General features: G+C 35.7%; 1 protein-coding gene across 1 annotated transcript in view; it reads left to right on the forward strand.

The window, feature by feature from the left end:
• The window catches only part of LOC100889688 (baculoviral IAP repeat-containing protein 1e), a 66,986-nt gene extending 55,039 nt beyond the window's left edge, over positions 1-11,947 (forward strand). Inside the window, exons 12-16 of the mRNA XM_030985960.1 lie at positions 2,740-2,913; positions 4,698-4,871; positions 8,027-8,409; positions 9,364-9,471; positions 11,870-11,947. Coding sequence (XP_030841820.1) covers positions 2,740-2,913; positions 4,698-4,871; positions 8,027-8,409; positions 9,364-9,471; positions 11,870-11,882 — 852 coding nt within the window. The 3' untranslated portion in view covers positions 11,883-11,947. The remainder of the gene's footprint in view (positions 1-2,739; positions 2,914-4,697; positions 4,872-8,026; positions 8,410-9,363; positions 9,472-11,869) is intronic.
• The last annotated feature ends 8,194 nt before the right edge of the window (positions 11,948-20,141 follow it).

Raw genomic sequence — 20,141 nt, forward strand, 5'->3', positions numbered from 1 at the left:
CGTGAAATTCTCGTGAATATTACGAGGCTGACTTGAGATGAATCATGTTCTTCATTCACGTGAAATTTACGTCGAAGAGGAAGTATGTTACTGTAACCCGCGTTCAACCCAATAATTACGCAAATGTTACACAATAAATGAACCAAAATAATGACGTTCTCATCCCGTTTCTGAACATCGTGTCTTGGGTCCAAGCGCGCCGGAAGCAGTTTGGGATAAGAGGGGGTTGGGTGGGGGTGGGGGGTGCAAACATCCCAGAAGAGAAAGCTAGTTGCAACTGGTCCAGTTGATGAACCATTTAATGCCATCTGGTAACCCTGGAAATTGAAATGGGCTAAATGATCCAGTTGATCCAGGCCAGTTATAATTCAACTGGTCTAGCTGAGCCATTAGAACCATTTGGTAAAACTTCCAACCAGTTGAACAGCAACAATACTTCAATACTGGTACGTCTGTATTTCCAATGTAAGGGCATTGGTAATAAGTAGACTTACATAATTGAATTAATCGAAAAAAATTCGTATACTTGTACTTTATTGAAATTATTTTAGTTCACAGTTAATGTTTCCCTTATTCATGTTTAACTATTTATACGAAGTAGCGAAATGTCCTAATAACTGGTAATTTATATTTGTAGTATTTTCGAAATGAATTGCATATAACTAAATCATCAGTAATTAAGAAATATGCTGTAAATTCAGATAAATTGTTTAAAAAACATAGATCTGCACGCACCCCATATTCAATATGCAAATGAATTGGTGTCAGCTGGGTCAACTCGAAATATGCCAACGCTCAGTCATCAACTGGTGCAACTGGAAATATGCACACTCCAGTTATCAACTGGTGCAATGAAAATATGCCAACAGTCAGTTATCAACTGGTGAAAATAGAAATATGCCAACAGTCACGGGATTATCACCACGGAACTTAAATGGTAACTGTGAAACCATCAAGACACCCAAGAATAACTCATGTTCACACATGGAAAACACGGAATACCCAGCTTATATTAATAATCCGTTTGAGTCACGCGATCATCACCGCGGAACTGCTGGCAACTTTGACTACGATTTAAATAGGTGTTTTAAGACACCTTATAATGACTATTTGTTCACACCTAAAAGTCACGTATGCCCTGCTTAGATTAATATTCCGTTTGAGTCACGAGATCACCACCGCGGAAGTGCTGGCAACTTTGACTACCATTTAAATAGGTGTTTTAAGACACATAATAATTACTAATTTTTCACACCTAAATATCACGGATTCACAGCTTAGATTAGTAATCAGTTTTAACTACGTGATCATCACCAAGAAATTTATGGTATCTTTGAAACCATTTAAATAGGTGTTTTAAGACACCTAATAATGACTAATTTTTCACACCTAAAAGTCACGTATGCCCTGCTTAGATCAATAATCCGTTTGAGTCACGAGATCATCACCGCGGAACTTATGGCAACTTTGACTACCATTTAAAAAGGTGTTTTAAAACACTTAATAATTACTAATTTTCACACCTACATATCACGTTTTCACAGCTTAGATTAGTAATCAGCTTGAGCCACGTGATCATAACCAAGAAATTTAGGGTAACTTTGAAACCTTTTAAAGAGGTGTGTAAGACACCTCAGAATTACTAGTTGAATATAACCAGAGATTCACGGACAGAACAATAAGACGATTAGCCGGTGTACGTAACGTGATTATTACCATCAACCTTGGATAACCTGTGAAACCAATCAATAAAGGTGCTTACAAGACCAAATAATTACGTATTTATCGCCACCATCGGTTAACTGACAAAAAACTCGTTGCTTGGTCAAGTGGTTATTTGGTCATAAACACTTGATTTACAGAGGTAAGTGGAATCACGTTACTCCAGTCGCGTGATAAACTGGTGGTTTTTAGGTTAGATGAAAACGTGAACAGAAGTACCTTTTTTGTTTAAATGAAGGCACGTGTCGATAACGTTTAAATCTAGCTCAAAAGGCACTATACTTTAAAATCACTTAAAATACACTCCCAAAAGAGGTTACTTTTTGGTGTTCTGTTTATTGGGCTAGCCCCCGCTGCGTACAGTCATGGTCCAGTGATAAAGCAATGACCTCGTAACTGTGAGGCCCCAGGATCAAAACCGTGGCGATGTGCTATATTAGTGCCCTTTTGTGGGGCATTAATCGTCATTACAGTCATTTATGACTTAAGGGCGTAGGTCCCCTAGTTGAAAAGCATAGTAGCATACACATGCTTTAGCATTCACGCAAAACACACATTGGCAAATTATTATTCAATAAAATCTAAGAATGTATACTTTTATCTAGATCTATTATTTTTAAATTATTTTTAAAATAATTCCATAAATTAGGGTAAAACAAAAAAATATTCCAACTTTATGAGCGACAGTGTACTTCTGAACGTATTTTGCTGTCACCTATTTGCTGTAAGTCATGCCACAGTCCTAATTCGATCAGTCAGAACATATTGTTCACCTTAACATAGCAGCAATGTATGAACACCATTTTCAATCTCAAAATAATACAGGAACTATCCAAATTAGTGTTTCGTTCAAATATCAAGACTTGTATATCATTACCAAAAAAAAGGTGAAGTGTTAAGACATTTTTATCGTGGTAAGGATATAAATATAATTTTAAACAAATTGTTTAATCGTGAATATACTTTTAGTTGGTTATTATTAATTAATCATTCGACATAATGTTACTATCATAACAGATTGAGACTCTTGTCATCAGGCTCCACAATCTCAGTGATCGTCCTTCTGAATCTCGCGGTCTTGCTGAGTTCATCTGCAAGATGCCTCATCTGAAGAACCTGACACTCACTAGTCGAGGTAGCCTAAACGATGACTTCTACTCAAAATCTTCGTCGCTAGCGTCATCTGCAAAGGTATTTATTAGTGTGCTCATTTCTATAGTACACGAAACGGAATGATGTTACTCCCCACATTAGTACACCGTTAGGCCAAAAAAAAAATCATTTGGTTGTCCTCGACCACCCGCTCGTCATTCTCGGGCCTCTCGTATTCATTTTTTTTCTTTTTTTAATATTTTTTTTTTTTTTTGGGGGGGGAGCAATCTTAAATTCCAACATACCATTTTATGCATTTGCAAGGATCAAAATGCGTCCTTTTGCCAGTTTGGTCTTTTCAGCACTTCAGCAATTAGGTATTTATTTAACTTGCCATTCTTATTTTTCTATGTCAAAATGCCGTTCATTCAAATCAGGTTCTGAGCATTCATAAACTCATTTTAAAGCCCATCTGTACTATTGTACAGGAGGGATTAGACCACCCTGCCAGGTCACTGGACAGGTAGTTATCTCATCAAATTAACTCTCGGTTAACATAAGATAAAGAGGATTATGGGGGACCAATTAATGGTTACCGATTAGGCAGCGTTTGCTACATAGAGGGCGCAAGTAGCTATAAGTAGTAGAATGGAGATTTAAAAGGTGCTGTATTTCAAAGCCAAAAATACTTTCTGTGTTGGTCTTGATATTCATCCTACATTAGACAAGTCTTTTACCACATTAAAGTGTTTTATTGACTTTGTTTGTTTAGATGCTTGACGATGGATAAACAAATTATTATGTTTTTATTTTTTTAAATGGGGAAAAAAATAAAAAAAGACACACAAAAAACGAAGTTAAAAAAAATATTTTAAAAAAAATCCGCCCGCCCGCCCCTACTCCAGAAGAGCAATCGAGGACAACCAAATGACTTTTGGGGGCCTTAAGATGAAGCAGGTATAATAGAAAAAGCTAAAGTTTTTTAAGTAAGGGGCAAATGAGCATAAGTGGATGGGAATGCGCTCTATTTACAGAAAAATATTATAAAGATTGACAGGAAATAATATCTACCAACATTTTTTATTCACACGTGGCAATACAATTACAAAGCTACGTGAAATTAGTTCTACAAAGTACTATTTCAATAAAAGAATAATATTGCTTTTTTTTAAATGAATGATGATGGCAACTGTAAAATTGAAACCCTTGACATCCGGTATTTGAACCCCCCCCCCCCCCCCCCACTCTGTGTGTCGTAAAAATGCGGGAGAGATGGCGAGATTACCGAATCATATGTCCGGGAAAACATCATCTTTCTAGCAATCTTTGAGCCGCCACTATTCGATTTCGTCGGTAACATGATCAGGGTGTTCAAGTTGTCCCGGGAACAAAATCACCGTTTTCTCTCAAAGAAAAGCAACTGTTCTGCCATTTTGTTTTATTATATTTTTTTCTGTAAAACTTTAGATCATGATCTGACTCCTTCATTCAGGTAAATTATGATCTGGAGAATATTCACGATGTCTCATATTACCCGTAATGTCACATTATACTTCTAACTAAAACATATTCTACTGTCCCCTATTTGCTGTTAGTCATACCACAGTCCTAATGCGATCAGTCAAAACATATTGTTCATCTTAACAAAGCAGCAATGTATCACCATTTTCAATCTCAAAATGATACAGGAATTACTATAGAAATTAGTGCTCATTTTCAGTGTCAAGCCTTGTTCATCATTACAAAATAAAGGCGGATGTGTTGAGATGTTTTCATCGTGGCAAAGATATTAGTACAATTTTAAACAAATTTGTTAATATTGAAAATACTTTAAGTTGGTTTGTATCAATTTATCATTCAATATAATGTTATTATCATAACAGATTGAGACACTTGACTTCCAGCTTGATGATTTCAGTGAACGTCCCACTGCATCCCGTGATCTCGCTCAGTTCTTCTGCAAGATGCCTTATCTGAAAAACCTTACACTCAGTTGTGGAGACTGCATGAACGATACCTTCTACTCAACATCACCGCCGATGGCATTGTCTGCAAAGGTACTGATATAGTCATTTATACAACTCACTCCCAGATCCTAATCAAATGATTGGTCATGCGCGGTCACGTGTGATTCAATTACTGAGCCTATTGCACTCGCAACATGAAAAGGAGTGCAATATTTTTCAGTACTATTTAACTCATTTTCAGAGCACGCAGCCTCAACTCGAGTGCGGATAGATCGTATATTGAACTCATGCGCATGCATCCTTTGTATAATATCTATAATATATAAGTAAATCAAACCATGATTTAAGTTGTACCTGAGTTGCACTTATGCCTTTTTTTTAATTCAAAGTAACTTGATGAGTTTACTTTTCAAACTTGGAAGGGACAAATGGGCTCTTTTCATGAAACGAAAACAGACAAAATCTATAAGATGGATAGCAAAAAATACCATATTGTTCATTCCATAGGGTAGCACGGAAGGCTATGGACATGCTGATAGAAGGATTGCTATTTGAATTGTGACTAAAGTAAGATAAAATGCAATCTTTCCCTTCCCATTGCCATCTTACTTGTTGGGGAATTTTGGAGTATGTCATCTGAGAAATTTAATGACATTTGTATGTTTTTTTTTAATACTGCTTGACACACATTTTCGGGCAAGTGCATCCAGCTAGATTATCTTTAATCCGCCACGGGATAACCAAGTCTTGTTGATTCGAATTTATTCCATTTCATATATCAATTGTCTTCCAATCATCTTTATTAATTAGTTTTTTTTACTTTATGGGCATTTATTGAATGTTTAATAGTTCATTCATTTTCCGATTGTTACTTCAATTTTATCCTTAGTACAGGTGATATAATGCACTTTGGTGTTTTAATGATTTGTATTCATATAAAACATATAGAATATGCATTAAATATTCGACAAGACCATGGTGGTAAGACCAAAAAGAGGTGTTCTACCCATAAAAATGCCTTGTTTCTCTTTTAATTTTCTTCGATGGGGGAACATTCTCATATTATAGCAGAAAATTTGTCTGGCATGGGTCATTCAGTGCTCTGTGGCATTCCTGCATTTAGTTAACACTGGTTTCAAGTGGTACCTCGTTCGTTTGATCAAATGCATTTTTAGGGGGCCCCTTTGGGGGCGTCTGGCGGGCCCTTAGCAGCAGAGATTTTGTCTGGCATGGGCCATTCAGTGCTCTGTGGCATTCATGCATTTAGTTAACACTGGTTTCAAGTGGTACCTCGTTCGTTTGATCAAATGCATTTTTAGAGGGCCCCCTTAGCAGCAGAAATTTTGTCTGGCATGGGCCATTCAGTGCTCTGTGGCATTCATGCATTTAGTTAACACTGGTTTCAAGTGGTACCTCGTTCGTTTGATCAAATGCATTTTTAGAGGGCCCCCTTAGCAGCAGAAATTTTGTCTGGCATGGGCCATTCAGTGCTCTGTGGCATTCATGCATTTAGTTAACACTGGTTTCAAGTGGTACCTCGTTCGTTTGATCAAATGCATTTTTAGAGGGCCCCCTTAGCAGCAGAAATTTTGTCTGGCATGGGCCATTCAGTGCTCTGTGGCATTCATGCATTTAGTTAACACTGGTTTCAAGTGGTACCTCGTCCGTTTGATCAAAGTGCTCCGGGCTGCCGGCTACGTTGTATGGACAATTAATAGAATAAATACTGATGGTATCTTAAGGTTGCAAAAGAAAGCCATGAGACTTTGTTGTGGCTCTGGGTATTTTGATCACACTGACCCATTATTTTTCAGATTAAGAAGTTTGAAAATCACCGAAATTCATTTTCTGCAAATTGCAGTGTTCATGTACCGACTTAATGAAAAAGAACTGTCTTTTTGTAACAATTTTATTCTAAATAGAGACATACATGACTACCCAACCAGACATTTTTTCTGATTTCCATTTGTTTACGCCAAGAAGTACCTTAGCCCACAGATCGATTAGATATGCAGGCCCCGACATTCGGAACGTATTGCCACCTGATATACAAACTTATAATAGCATTTGTGTTATTTAAAAAGAAACTGTAGGAACTTTTTCTCTGCTAATATGTTTGTCATGTTGTGATGTACACTATAATAGTGCTATTTTTGTCAATAAGAGGTATGTATTTCCTTGATTTACTTGTTATTTAAATACGTTAAGGGGCATGATTTTGATTTAAACATTTATTTTGTATTTTGTTTTTATTTTTATAACTACAGAATGTCTTACTTTATGCCGTGCTCTATCTCAACCTAATAATTACCAGCTATGTTATCTTAGAGACGTTGCGCTTCAAAAAAATTGTTTATGCACTGTTCCTACTATGTTTTATATCTCGATGTTACCCACTGAATTTTATTATCTGTAAACAATTATTTTACATGGTGAATATATAAAACAAACAAACATGGCCACTTTGCCCGTCTTCCTCACGATAGGCCTATTCATTATAACACCTAATATTACTTCATACGAACAATTTCATGGTGGTATATTAGTACCGGTAGACATGTTTATTATGAAATATGTGTTAATCCTGCAGTATGATGTCATGGTGCATACTTAAACGACCCACTGTACGTCGCATTTCAAGTAATATTAGTGATTCGTATTATATAAATCGCCATATGTTTGAAATGTACTAATCTTAATACTGATTTTTTTTTCTTTAAACAAAAATCATTTTTAATGTTACTATTTTAGATCCTAATACATTTATGTCAGTTACATTATATTTGATTATTGCATATCAAAGGCATTAAACAAACATGAAGTTCTGATCAAGGCATTTGACTGACTTGAAATGATTTAGTAGGTGTTTAGTCTAAACCATTGCTAAATTAGCCTGGTCTTCGTTCATTGAAGCTACATGCTTCACTTTTTTATCATATTTATGTTGCAAAATAATGAATGATGTACAATTACAATGTATAAGAGCAAAGAAATTAAGGCTTACTATGTATTATTTTATCATGCAATTTATACTTGCAGTTACATAAGCCTTTAAAATTCTCGCATTTTCTCGGATCATGTCATATTTAAAACCCTTGTTTATGTTTTACAATACCCCTGAGGCTAGCATGATCTATTTTCATGATTTTGTCGCTTTTTTCATGAAACTTAAAGACGCAATCATATATCTACTAACAATCGTACCTAATATATTTGTCATTGCACTTGCTCTTTCTTCACTGGAGGGTGAGAGTGGTAGCACGGGCTTGGCCACCCTGACTGAGCTGACAGTGGATAATATGACACTACGAGGATGGCGGGATTGTGGTTCGATGTTTGACAATGTGAAGAAGGTCACGATAAGGGTACGGAGCACGATCACATATGACGTCATCCGGAGGATCCATCTCCCAGGAGCAACAGAACTCACCATTCTAAAAGAGGTGTATGGAGATCGACATTCTGGTTTCATAAAGGAGCCCCCTTTAATACCCAATGCCCTTCTGAATATCTCCCCTCAGCTAGTCAAGGTGACATTTAGCGATCTTGCCATTGGTAACATTTACATGGAACGAATCTTACTAGCTTTCAGAATACCTCACAACCTCAAACATCTGAAGACTATCAGGTAAGACAAAGTGTGGTTTTTTTCAAAGAGCACTTTGACATTTTTTCTTTTTAATTCTCCCCTTCCCATCTAGAAATGGAAGAAAATGTTTATGTTTCTTTGAATTGAATAGATTGTGTTTCTCCCTTTCTCTATCTCTCTCTCTCTCTCTCAGTGTTTGACTTGATATGATTAGAATCGATTTGAACTTAAAACAGATAACAAATCATAAATAACAACATGAGTAGGCCTAAATACTAAGTATGAATAGCTCTGCTCATCTGTACCATATGCATGACAGCTGCACGTTTTATTAATTGAGGGGTCTACATGATAAAATAAATAAGAGAAAAAGTTACATCATTATTACCAGTTATATACCAAACATTATTGTTAACTCCGATGACATGCCCCCATCCCCAATCACTTAAAGGTATTACAAAGTTTTGGGAAATTTTGAAAAATGGGTGGATAGTGATTCTTTACAATTTGATATATTTGGATGCCTCTGGGGATGAATTAAAAGGACTAGAAATTTTAGCCCCTAAAACACTTCTGCTTTCGAGAAAAATTGAATATAAAGATTTACCGGTGCTCCCGGTAAATTTTGAAAAATTTCAAATAGCTCCTACGGCCGTACAATGGTAGCTTCGACCATGAAAATCTCAGAATATGTAGTTGTGGTATATAATTTCCGAACGGGAATAGCTAATCGGTCGATTTTAGTCAAGAAACATTGTTTTACAGCTTAATGAATATTTGACCTTGAGAGGGAGCTATACAACATAAAGTGTTTATTATTTACAATTTCATAACTTTAGGGTCGATTTCGACCGCGACAACGATCAGTGAATATTGTAGGATCGCATATGCTTCCAATATGTTCATTTGAACCAAATTCACGACCCCATACCAAAACTTTGTATTACCTTTAAAGTCGTTAATACCGTGTACCGTCGATCTTGATACTGGTAGATTCATAAGATGCCGGACAGATGAGAGAGTGGATGATGTCATCATTGCTTGTAATGAAGATCAGGTCATTAAGGTGGAGGTGCAGCATGGCGAACCACGTGGCCTTGGGTAAGTCCTTAAAACGTTTACTTCAAGACATTGCATCGCTGCATGACGTTTAAGGATGGTTGCATAATCAGTGCTCGTGTATCGTACGTACGATCACATGTACTTTTTCCTTCAGGGAGGGCCGGGGTGCAATAAAAAGCCGCCTTTCTCTTTTTCGATTAAACAGATAAGCTAGAGTTTTGGTAATGATAGAAAATATACTCTCACAGAATCCAACAAAACTTAAACTGAATGTTCAAGATTCCAAATAAATGACATCTGCCAAACGATTTTGGGTAGACAAAATGTACAGGGGCTTGATAATGAGCAAAACAAGATAAGGAAATCAAGGTAGGTATAGGTAGGCCCGAAACCTTGTGCTTTACACATGTCACTACCGGTATGTGCAATGGAGGGTTGTGGTTTTTATTGAAGATGATTTCCAGCAAGTTTTTTGAGGTTATTTTTATGTTACTGGTTCAAACAATCAAGCTATACTGCAGAATTAACAATCCAGAATGAATTATAGCAATGTTCTCTCGACATATATGCCCATACCAGAGCGCTTAGAAACATTGTAATAATTAAGCGCTCTAGAAATATAATGTATTATTATTGTTATTATATAGCTCCGTTTAGTCTCATTTGACAACGCCCTCTATCGGCAGAGTCCAGCAGCCTAGCATGTAAGTTAGCCTATGGACTTTTACAAAAACAAATCGTTACAAATTCATTTTTTTGTTTAAACGAAAAGCACATCCACCCTGACGTACGTTATCACTAGCTCTTCCTTTGGAACCCTCATGTCCCATTGACTTTTGAAAGTTCACCCACCGTAATTTGATCAATTTACCACGCGATTGTAAGGTTATAAGTCAAGCACATAAAGGATAAGAAGCATGAACTATCATAGATCGGTTCTGATTTGTTCATTATGTCCATTTCATCCAATCCCTCACCGTAATTTTTCCATTTAATATAGGCAAGCATTTGGCCGAGGTAAGCAAAAACATGAATATTCATGAACACCGTGAACTATTCGATTATTAACAGAGGGGTGGAATTGTGCACCTTATCAAATTCTCCTAATTTCAGTCATGTATTTGATTGTATTATGTAGTTTGGTATGTTTATTTTACTAACTGTTTAATTATCAGATATCAATGATAGTGTAAAGATATGGAAAAGATTCTTGTACTTTATATTTAGCAAAGCAATCTCACATACAAAATCACTATCAAGTGTCGTCTGATCCGACGATTTCCGTCTGCTATATACTCGAACTAGCTACGTTTGTGCTGGCGAAAATGAGACAACCGGAGCAATATGTTAGCTTTAATGACTTACTGGCTGACTATGCAACATCAATGAAGTCTAGTGTTAGAATTAGCTGGAGACTAGCACGCGTGCCTGTCTTCTCATGCCAGTCGTTTGTTATATTCATTCAGCCGCGAGGTCTGCTCGAAAAGCCATGAATGTGTTTAGATATACAGAAATAGAAAAAAAGTGTCTTAAATATCTTATAACCATGTAGTTATTTCCCGTCTCGGGAGCAGCGGGGTTATGAATGTTCCACGGTGCCCATTGGAAAATGTAGAATGTTTTTTTACTGGATAAACGAAGTGATATTAAAGATAAACTCCAGTTCTGGAGAAAAAAAAAGAAAATTAATTCTCACAGAATCTAACGAAACTTACACTGAATGTTCAAGGTTACAAATAAATGACATGTGCCAAACAATTTTGAAAGAAAATGTATACTGGCTGAGTAATGAGCATAGAAAGACAAGGAAATCAAGGTAGTACTAGCCCCGACACCATGTGTGTTGTCCCATATATAGCTTTCTGTGTACAGTGCTTGTTACTTTACCAAGACTCGGTCAAATTTATTATGATTTTGATGACTCCAGAACCTTGCAATGCACACCAATACTTACATGCTACTGATCAACTGTTTCTGATCCTTTCCACACCTTTTCTTTCACAATGCAATGGCATTACCAGTACTAAAGTTTATCTTTAAACTTAAGTTGTTTTTTACCAAATTATATGTAGGCCTATTTTAATTAAATTATTCGCATTTTTTTGTATTATGACATTTTCTACAAATAGTTACCATATTGGTAAAGATGGTTTTGACGGAAAGCTGTAAGGTATTCAAGCTCTCTCTTCATGCAGCGCTGCTTTTTTATTGATGCACGCATTTATACTTCTCTCTCTCTCTCTCTTTCTCTCTATATCTCTCTCTTTCTCTATATATATATATATATATCTATCTATCTCTCTCTCTCTCTCTCTATATATATATATATATCTTTCTCTCTCTCTCTTTTTTTCTCGCTCTCTCTATCTCTCATTTCTCTCTCTCTCTCTCTCTCTATCTCTCGCTCTCTCTCTCTCTCTCTCTTCTCTCACGTCAGTGAATGGGCTTAACTTATCTGGCAGATGACATCCTACTCGATCTGATCACTGAGACGGATGACGAAATACCAGCTCAAGTGACAACTACATAAAACACCATTGTATACGTATCAGATAATTGCTAAACGATTGAATGAATTCATGACCCATTTTTGCTATTACAAAGACAATTGTTATGCAATGGAGTTATTCATTCAATGAATCACGTAGATCTTCATGAAATATTACAAGGATGTGTATTCTTGACCTCAGTTTTGGGGGCTCTTTTTTCTTTCATTGAAGAAGGTGTGATCTTGAATTCTCTTAAAAGGTGTTCAGGGATTTCCATGATGAAAATATCAAGACCTTCGAAAGGGTCAAAATGTTGTAAAATAATATATATATAATTTAAAATGTTCCCATAAGTAAGACGGCAAAATATTTATTGTCAGCAAAATCTCATTCTTTTTTAAATTGTATTTTGCCACTGGCAGTGTTTTATTTACCACGCTTGTTTTGTACAAAATTAGGGCTTCGACTTTCTTTTCTGGGCCAAGTAACCCTGAAGTTTTAAGTACCATATTTCCCTAATACACAGTATTGGACATGGTAACGCGTTTGCTTACTCGCAGGCCTATATTTGTTATGTGCATGGTAATGTAAGACAAAAAGACAAATCGATTTCCATAAGATCGAGTCCATCATCCTTGAAAGTACATGCTGAATGAAGAGTATTCTCCTTGATATTAATGAACGTGGATACTCAGAAACAATTTTATCATTCAGATTTGCAGATGGACGATAATTTCAGCAACAGTTCTAATGTGATTTCAAAAAAGAGTGTTTACGGTAAACTTTTCTTAGATGTATCCACAAATAGAAAATAAAGGAAATGTTTACTGGACATGTATCCTTTCATGGCCCTTGTAAAAAGGACAAAATAATGAAGTCCGCATTTCTTTCACAAATATAACACTGAATACGTGTTTTACCCAAAATATTTTGTGCATGAACTGTTGAATTTGTAACGTAAAAGGTTTGATTGTATTTGTTAACTTAACAGTTTAATTTGGAAAGGGAAACTGTTTTGTGTGATATATATGTATGAGTTGCTAATTTTGCCTGTAGATAATTTGTAAATAACGTAGCCAAATGATTGGTGCCCATCCAAAGGAGTGTCCTTGCAACGCAAGTTATTAACTACCGACTAAGTATACATGTATAGGAATGTCAAATATCCTATGAGATATTTTGTTTCTACAAGTTCAACTAGTGATTTTATACTATTTATACTAAATAAAATTGTTAAGTTAATTCACGTAGCATAAAGAAAGCTTAATATTAGGAATGTTTTTCTGCACTTTCTGTAATCATGGTAAATTTCTGCATTATGCGAACAGCCAAACTTATCACCAGTAATAGTAATAGTATACATATAGTCGTCAATAGTAGTTGTAGTAATAGTAACACATAATTATGTATAGTTGTTTGGTGTAGTTATTGTCTCGTTTATGATGTTGTTGTTGTGGCAGTACATTTGTATTAGTATAAGTAGTTGAATTGGTTAATTTCAGACATGATCTATCAATAGCGATTATTCCGTTCAGTGTGAGTGATATATTGTTAAAACGCCAAATTTTGTTTACTGAATCCATGGACCTACTACGACTTGGACCTACTACGACATGGGTCCATGCTGAAACTGATTATTTTGTATACAGTTGATTAGATTAATAAGAATGACGTTTGTCGTTAATTTACATGTAGGTCTAATTTTTTTGACACATGACTAAGTATATATAGTGAAATCCATTATGTTGAATTTAAGTTAAATTCATGTATTGTAATATGAATTCATGAGAATGCATGACAATGTTTTGACGCGGTTATACGTTATAATGTAGGCCATATTAATTTAATGTAAATAATTTAATATGCCTTTATTCTATCTACTGATGCTTTTTGTATATTTTGTTTGTTCCTAATTATCTGTAGTTTGATGTATTTGAATATACATGGTTATATAATCGTTATTTGTTTTAAATCTCATATGGAATAAACCGGCAGTTAAATTATTGTTATTAGTAATACAGAACTAAGGCATTAATATTTATTCTCGCAATGAATCTATGTACAGTACCATGAACCCATACTGATCTGATAATTCAATTTTTTTTGAAATATTTTCAAGTAGCTTTTTCACGTTATTGAGGTCATTTAGTTTTATTCTATAAAGGTTTCATTAATTTTAAATCAAGTCTTTGATTCAGATGCTTAGGCGTTATTACCCACACCGCACCCTGCGTGTTTGTATTGCTAGTAGTCTGTTCCTGTGTATTGCCTGTTTTTTAATCACTGCATTAATTTGTTATGAGATGCAGTGGACCACATTGGCCCACCATAGTTCTCAGTGAAATTCTAGTGCTTTTTGAGCACATTTTGTAAAATGTTTGGTACGTGAAGCCATTCTTCACATTTGTGGCAACTTATATAAACATTTAAAAATTGCTTAGGTGTTCTTTTTCATTATTTTCTGTTTAAGTAACCAAGTATAGAATTCATATGGACTCAGAGGAATGTCTGTATGCCCCTCTCTCATCCATCACGTGAATTTTATCAAGCATGTTTCCGATAAGCACGTTGCTCCTTGGGCCTATAGGACACCATAATCTATTCATCTAAATAAGTTGCATATGCTTTTATACTTTAAAGGTAAAGACCAGTATTGGAAATGCCCCAATTTCAAAAAATGAAATGGAAGCTCTTATAACCAATCATGTGAAAGAATATGTTTTGACTAATACATGATGATAACATTTTTGCCGGGAAACCGCCTACTAATTGATATATTTGGTAAATTAGTTTATCTATTGGTGTGTGAGAGATAAACGTACGTGTCGCACACGTGTGCGTAGTCCCATATACATCTTTCTGTGTACAGTGCTTATAACTTTACGAAGACTGGGCCAAATTTCTTATCATTTTGATGATTCCAGAACCTTGCAGTACACACCAATACTTATATGCTAGATGATCAACCTTTTCTGATCGATTCCACAACGTTTCTTTCACAATGCAATCGCATGACCATAACTGGTCTTTATCTTTAACCAATATTTAATCACAAGCTATAAGTATAGGCTGATGTTTGTTATAGTAACACTATATGATGGTATATATAGGCCTTCATCTATTAATGATTTCAATTTAAGATGAACTAATTGTTAACGTTGTAAATAACTTTCTGTATCAATGATGTATCTCTGTCAAAGAATATTTTTGAGAATGGAGACATGTTAATCCAATAAAATCGTATTCATGATATTACAAATGAAGAAAAATTGTATTTTATATTCGATGTTTCAGAAGGCAATGGGGTATAAGTTCTTCTTTGACAAGAATGAATCGAAACTAGATGCACTGTGATGTAGCTATATCGGGCACGGTCGAGGGGGAGGGGGCTTCCTCGAAAAGAGAGAAAAAAGAAGAAAGACTCAGAGAGAGTGAGAGAGAGAGAGAGAAGCGAGATGGAATGTGAAGTGGCAAGCCGATAAAAGACCCCCCCCCCCAACAATGAGCTCTTCCATTTCCCCACCTTACCTGAAGAAAACAAATAATTTGCATTATCATTGTTATCATCATAATTATCATTATTATTCTTAATATCATCATCTCCATCATCACCATAATTTGTCTGTAATCTACTTTTTCTTCATTGATATATATGCAGTACAAGTGTACAATATAAACAAAACGAAATAATTAACTGAATTTAATCAACTTTAATGTAATATAATTACTATAAAATGGTATAATACAGATATTGACCACGATCTCCAACATAAACAAATCCTCTGTGTGGCCATGCCTTGAACCATAATGCGTGATCCATTATGACAGAAGAATTTTTCCTGTTGGGGGCCGGGGGGAAATGCAATGAATTATTGATAATTGATTACATTTTCTTTGTTTTTGTTTATTTGTGGGGGCTTGCCCCCTACGCTAACCCCCGTCGCGTACAGTCATGATTCAGTGGCAAAGCAATGGCCTCGTAACTGTGAGGCCCCAGGATCAAAACCGTGCCGATGTGCTATATTAGTGCCCTTTTGTGAAGCATTAATCCTCGTTACTGTCAGTTATGACTTAAGGCCGTAGGTCCCTAGTTGATAACCATAATAGCACACACATGCTTTAGCAGTCACGTAAAAGAAACACTGTATTATTTAATAAAATCTGAGAATGTATAATTTAAAATAATAAATTATCATTTTGATCTATTAGGAATGAATCATTGTTAAAACCGTTCAATAAACTGGGGTAAAAAAAAAGTTATTCCACCTTTAATGACCAACAATGTACTTTAACTCAATTACACGCGCATTAAAAAAAAAGTAATTTTGTTTTATTTCTCCAAATGTGTAATACAAACAAAAACATACGATTGAATAATAAACGTTTTCAATATTGATTGCTTATACGTAAACATAATTAAACAAAAACTCATTTGCAGTATATATAACTTAGCAACAAAGTTAACTTACATGTATAAGTAAACAAACATATTATGTATGTCAACTGTAAATGGTATTCACTTATTTAAAAAAATTAAACAAATCTGGTAGTTATTTTACCGAAACAATGCCTACTCCTCCCTGCCACCATCACACAAACTTACCCACCCACCCACCCACATACACACACACATACGCACACGCACCCACCCACACACACACGCACACACACACACACACACACACACACATAGAAAGAGTCACCAATTGAATGAAGGATTGCTTTGCGCAACAAAATGGCTTTGCAAAATGACCCATTTCCAGTCTTGATTAGCTCCATGATAATGTTGCTCAGTGAAGCGTGTATAGAGTTATGTAAACAATATATCATTTAAAAGCATATAACTTCTAATATACAGCTCATAGCTTGTTCACAATCACAATTTTTTGTCAGGTTTCCATTTTTGGGGTACACACTCACTGTAGAATGTAGAAGCAACAGTTTCATGTAATTTTCTATTAATCAAACACAATTGAGGAAATTATGATTATACGGCTCATAGTTTGTTCACAATTAACGTTTGAAAATGAAAAATAGACATAGCAAAAATCCATAGAGGTGGTGCGCAATAAATGGGAAATATGCTCAACATTGTGGGGTCCACATATGGGCGTCTATACTTGTTTGGCTCGAAATTCAGAGGGATTACATCTCCTCCCGAACCCCTACTTAACATTCAGATAAGTACATATAAATATTAAATATCATACTCAAGAGCATAGTATTGCATGGTTATTTTGATCAGATTTAGACATTTATTAAAAAAATCTAGACCACATTAATAGCCTTTGCACTTTCAGTTTCTTGCTGATAATTCCTCTCACCACCTAGAACATTGTTTTAAGAAACAAATGTCAAGTACAAATTAATATGTTCCTATTCTTTATCATTCAAACCTCATATATATCATGATCTTTATCTATTCATTTGTGTCTCCTTACAACACTCGACTGTCTTTAGCTGCATGTATACATCTCATTTTTACTTTGTAGATTTATTTTCCTTAAGTGAACAGGAACAGACATGAAGGCTATATATGCAACTTCATCTCACTCATCATCTAGTCCATTAAGCTGCATTTCACTTCTTGAACATTGATTCAGAATATTATTCTTTTAAGATTCTATACAGGATTGCAGTCTGCAATCCTATTGTCCTGTTGCAGCTTCATTTCAGGGAAGATACCTTTGCCGATAGCCTCGTATTCCTCAATATTGTATATTTAATCTAATGCGCTGTGTTTGTTTTACTGTCTGCATTCATCCACAAAATGTAGCAACAGGAGTGTCATTTTCAGATCATAATGGAGAACAACATTGCCTTGCCCCCTTCATTCTCTCTCCTATATGCTCCTCCTCCACTCTTGAATCTCCCTTCCCACCTCCGACGCCATGTGCTTTGTCATGTTCATCTCCTTTTCCTCCTCACGTGTCTGTCATCATGCACTCCTTCATATCTTTTATATTTCAGCCATATCCTAATTTCATCTCCATCTTTGATAATAATAATAATAATAATAATAATAATAATAATAATCTTTTAAAGTAGATATTCATTGATTTCAAAAACTAACTTTATTCTCATTATTGCAAAGTTGAAACTTTGATTCGACAAGCTTATCAAAATTCAATGCTTGGAAACATTCGAAGTAATGATTATTATAAATTAAAAAACGCTAAAATACAGCCCCGGCATAGCACCTGAAGAGCTCTCCGAACGCTGCTGAGATGTGTGAGATCACAGTATGGACATGACTTACACAAGCAGACGATGTCCCATGACATCTCACACACTTTCAGTGCCTGTGTTTTCATCCTCCTTGGGTTCTTTCTCTTACTTCACTACCGTCAGGCTAAATGTATAATCTATTGCCTCACTCTAAACCCCGCGCATGGTTTTATTTTGATGACAAATGCAGCGATACAAAAATAAAGGAATCTGTCGCTTGTAAACAAAATAAGACGCCATTGTATATTCAGCTGCACACACCGGTGTATGTTCGGCGTTTCAAGAGGGAACAAATGCCGTCCTTAATATCATTCCGGGGGTTTCCAATTTGAAAGTCTGGTTTCTTTGATTGTTAATTAACTCCTATCCTGTGTATTTACAAGCAAAAGATTTTAGTTATCAGAATCAGGTCATATCCCCTTTTGAATGGTTTGGCATGCTATTACGTTTATATTCAATAAACTCATTATAATTTGAGAAATAATAGCTTTGCAATAAAGGGATGTCGTCTGCTTGGGCAGTGTTGGTCCATATAGTGACGTCATTAAAACATCGTTATTTTTTCCGGCGAATCTCTCGTAAATCCCAGCTGCTATGGAGGTGGTTGTATTTGTATTTTTATAAATCACCCAATATGTAGTTGACCTAAAACTTGTCCTCTTGCCATCTGTTAGCATACCAGTTTCTAGTGATACATTAGTTGACATATTTGTGATCTTCTTTGAATTTCACCTTTAAAGTCCACTCCAAATTTTATTAAAACGAAAATGGAAATTCTTTTTGCCCAATTCATCGTGAGCCCGGCAGCCAATGAGCAGCGCCAGATCGACGTTGCTCTATCCCTTAGTGTTGAACGCCAAACAAGGTAGCAGCAACTCCCGTCTTTTAACGTCTTTTGGTATGACGCGGCCGGGGTTCGAACCCACGACCTATATTGTACTATCCATAACTTCAGCCTTTTCTGTTGCCTAGGTAAGTCTTTTCCTTCTTCTTTTTTATTTGGTAGGACTGTCAAAGAGGCTTTAAGAAATCAACCTAACACTATTTCGTATGATGGATCAACTTTAAAATTGTGATCAGTACAATGACAGGTTACCTAATCAAAACATAACAGCCGGCCATCCAAAAGGGCACCAAATTACTGTGAAGCTGACTCCTTGATAGTTTTTTTATATTGGATCATCTTGAATTTCCCCTCAACCTTCTAGTTTTTCTCTCTCCCTTTTTGGGGTCCATTTAGGATTATTAAAGAGGCTTTAAGAAACAACCTAATACAATTCCAATAAACTCGATGGATCAACTGTTCAAATTGTGCTCAGTACAATAACAGGTTATCAAAACATATCAGCAAACCAAAAGGGCAATGAAATCGCTATGAAGCTGACTTCTTGATAGTTATTGAAATTTCATCATCTTGAATTTCTAGCTTCTCAGCCTTTCCTGGTTTTCAAAGGTCTGGACAAGACATCTTTCCCGTTTGTCTTCAGCCTTCCGTCCAACATGTTTACCTATATTTTCTCTTATCCCTTCAAATTCCTATTGGAACAATACCTTTCATTATTATCTGCAATTTTCGTTTTTCTCAGAAATGTTATATTTTACCCTGGGATCATGACTGTGTGGACATACTGCTTTGGCATCATATCATGTTAAATAATGAACAACATGTAATGAATCTCAAATCTAGTCTAGAAGTGAAGCTGTTCCATGATGAGGCATTTTTCTGCAGTACTTCAATCTTGAGTATAGCTTGACAAACAATCCTAAAGTATGATACTAACAGTGGCTGACGCATATGACAAAGAATGATCGAAACACCAATTCTCCCATAAGGGTCTGATTTTTTAGACTAGCAGCTAGCAATTTCCCAGTGATTGCGTTGTTCAAAATGTACAGTCACCAACAAGATGTGTGTCAACGTATGGTGCAAGAATTGTCGGCTGCTGATGTGGCCCAGGCCGAGAATATTACATGTATAAAAGAGCTTCTGCC

This window comes from Strongylocentrotus purpuratus, unplaced genomic scaffold (assembly GCF_000002235.5).
Source record: "Strongylocentrotus purpuratus isolate Spur 01 unplaced genomic scaffold, Spur_5.0 spur5_scaffold_15, whole genome shotgun sequence".
NCBI lineage: Eukaryota > Metazoa > Echinodermata > Echinoidea > Camarodonta > Strongylocentrotidae > Strongylocentrotus > Strongylocentrotus purpuratus.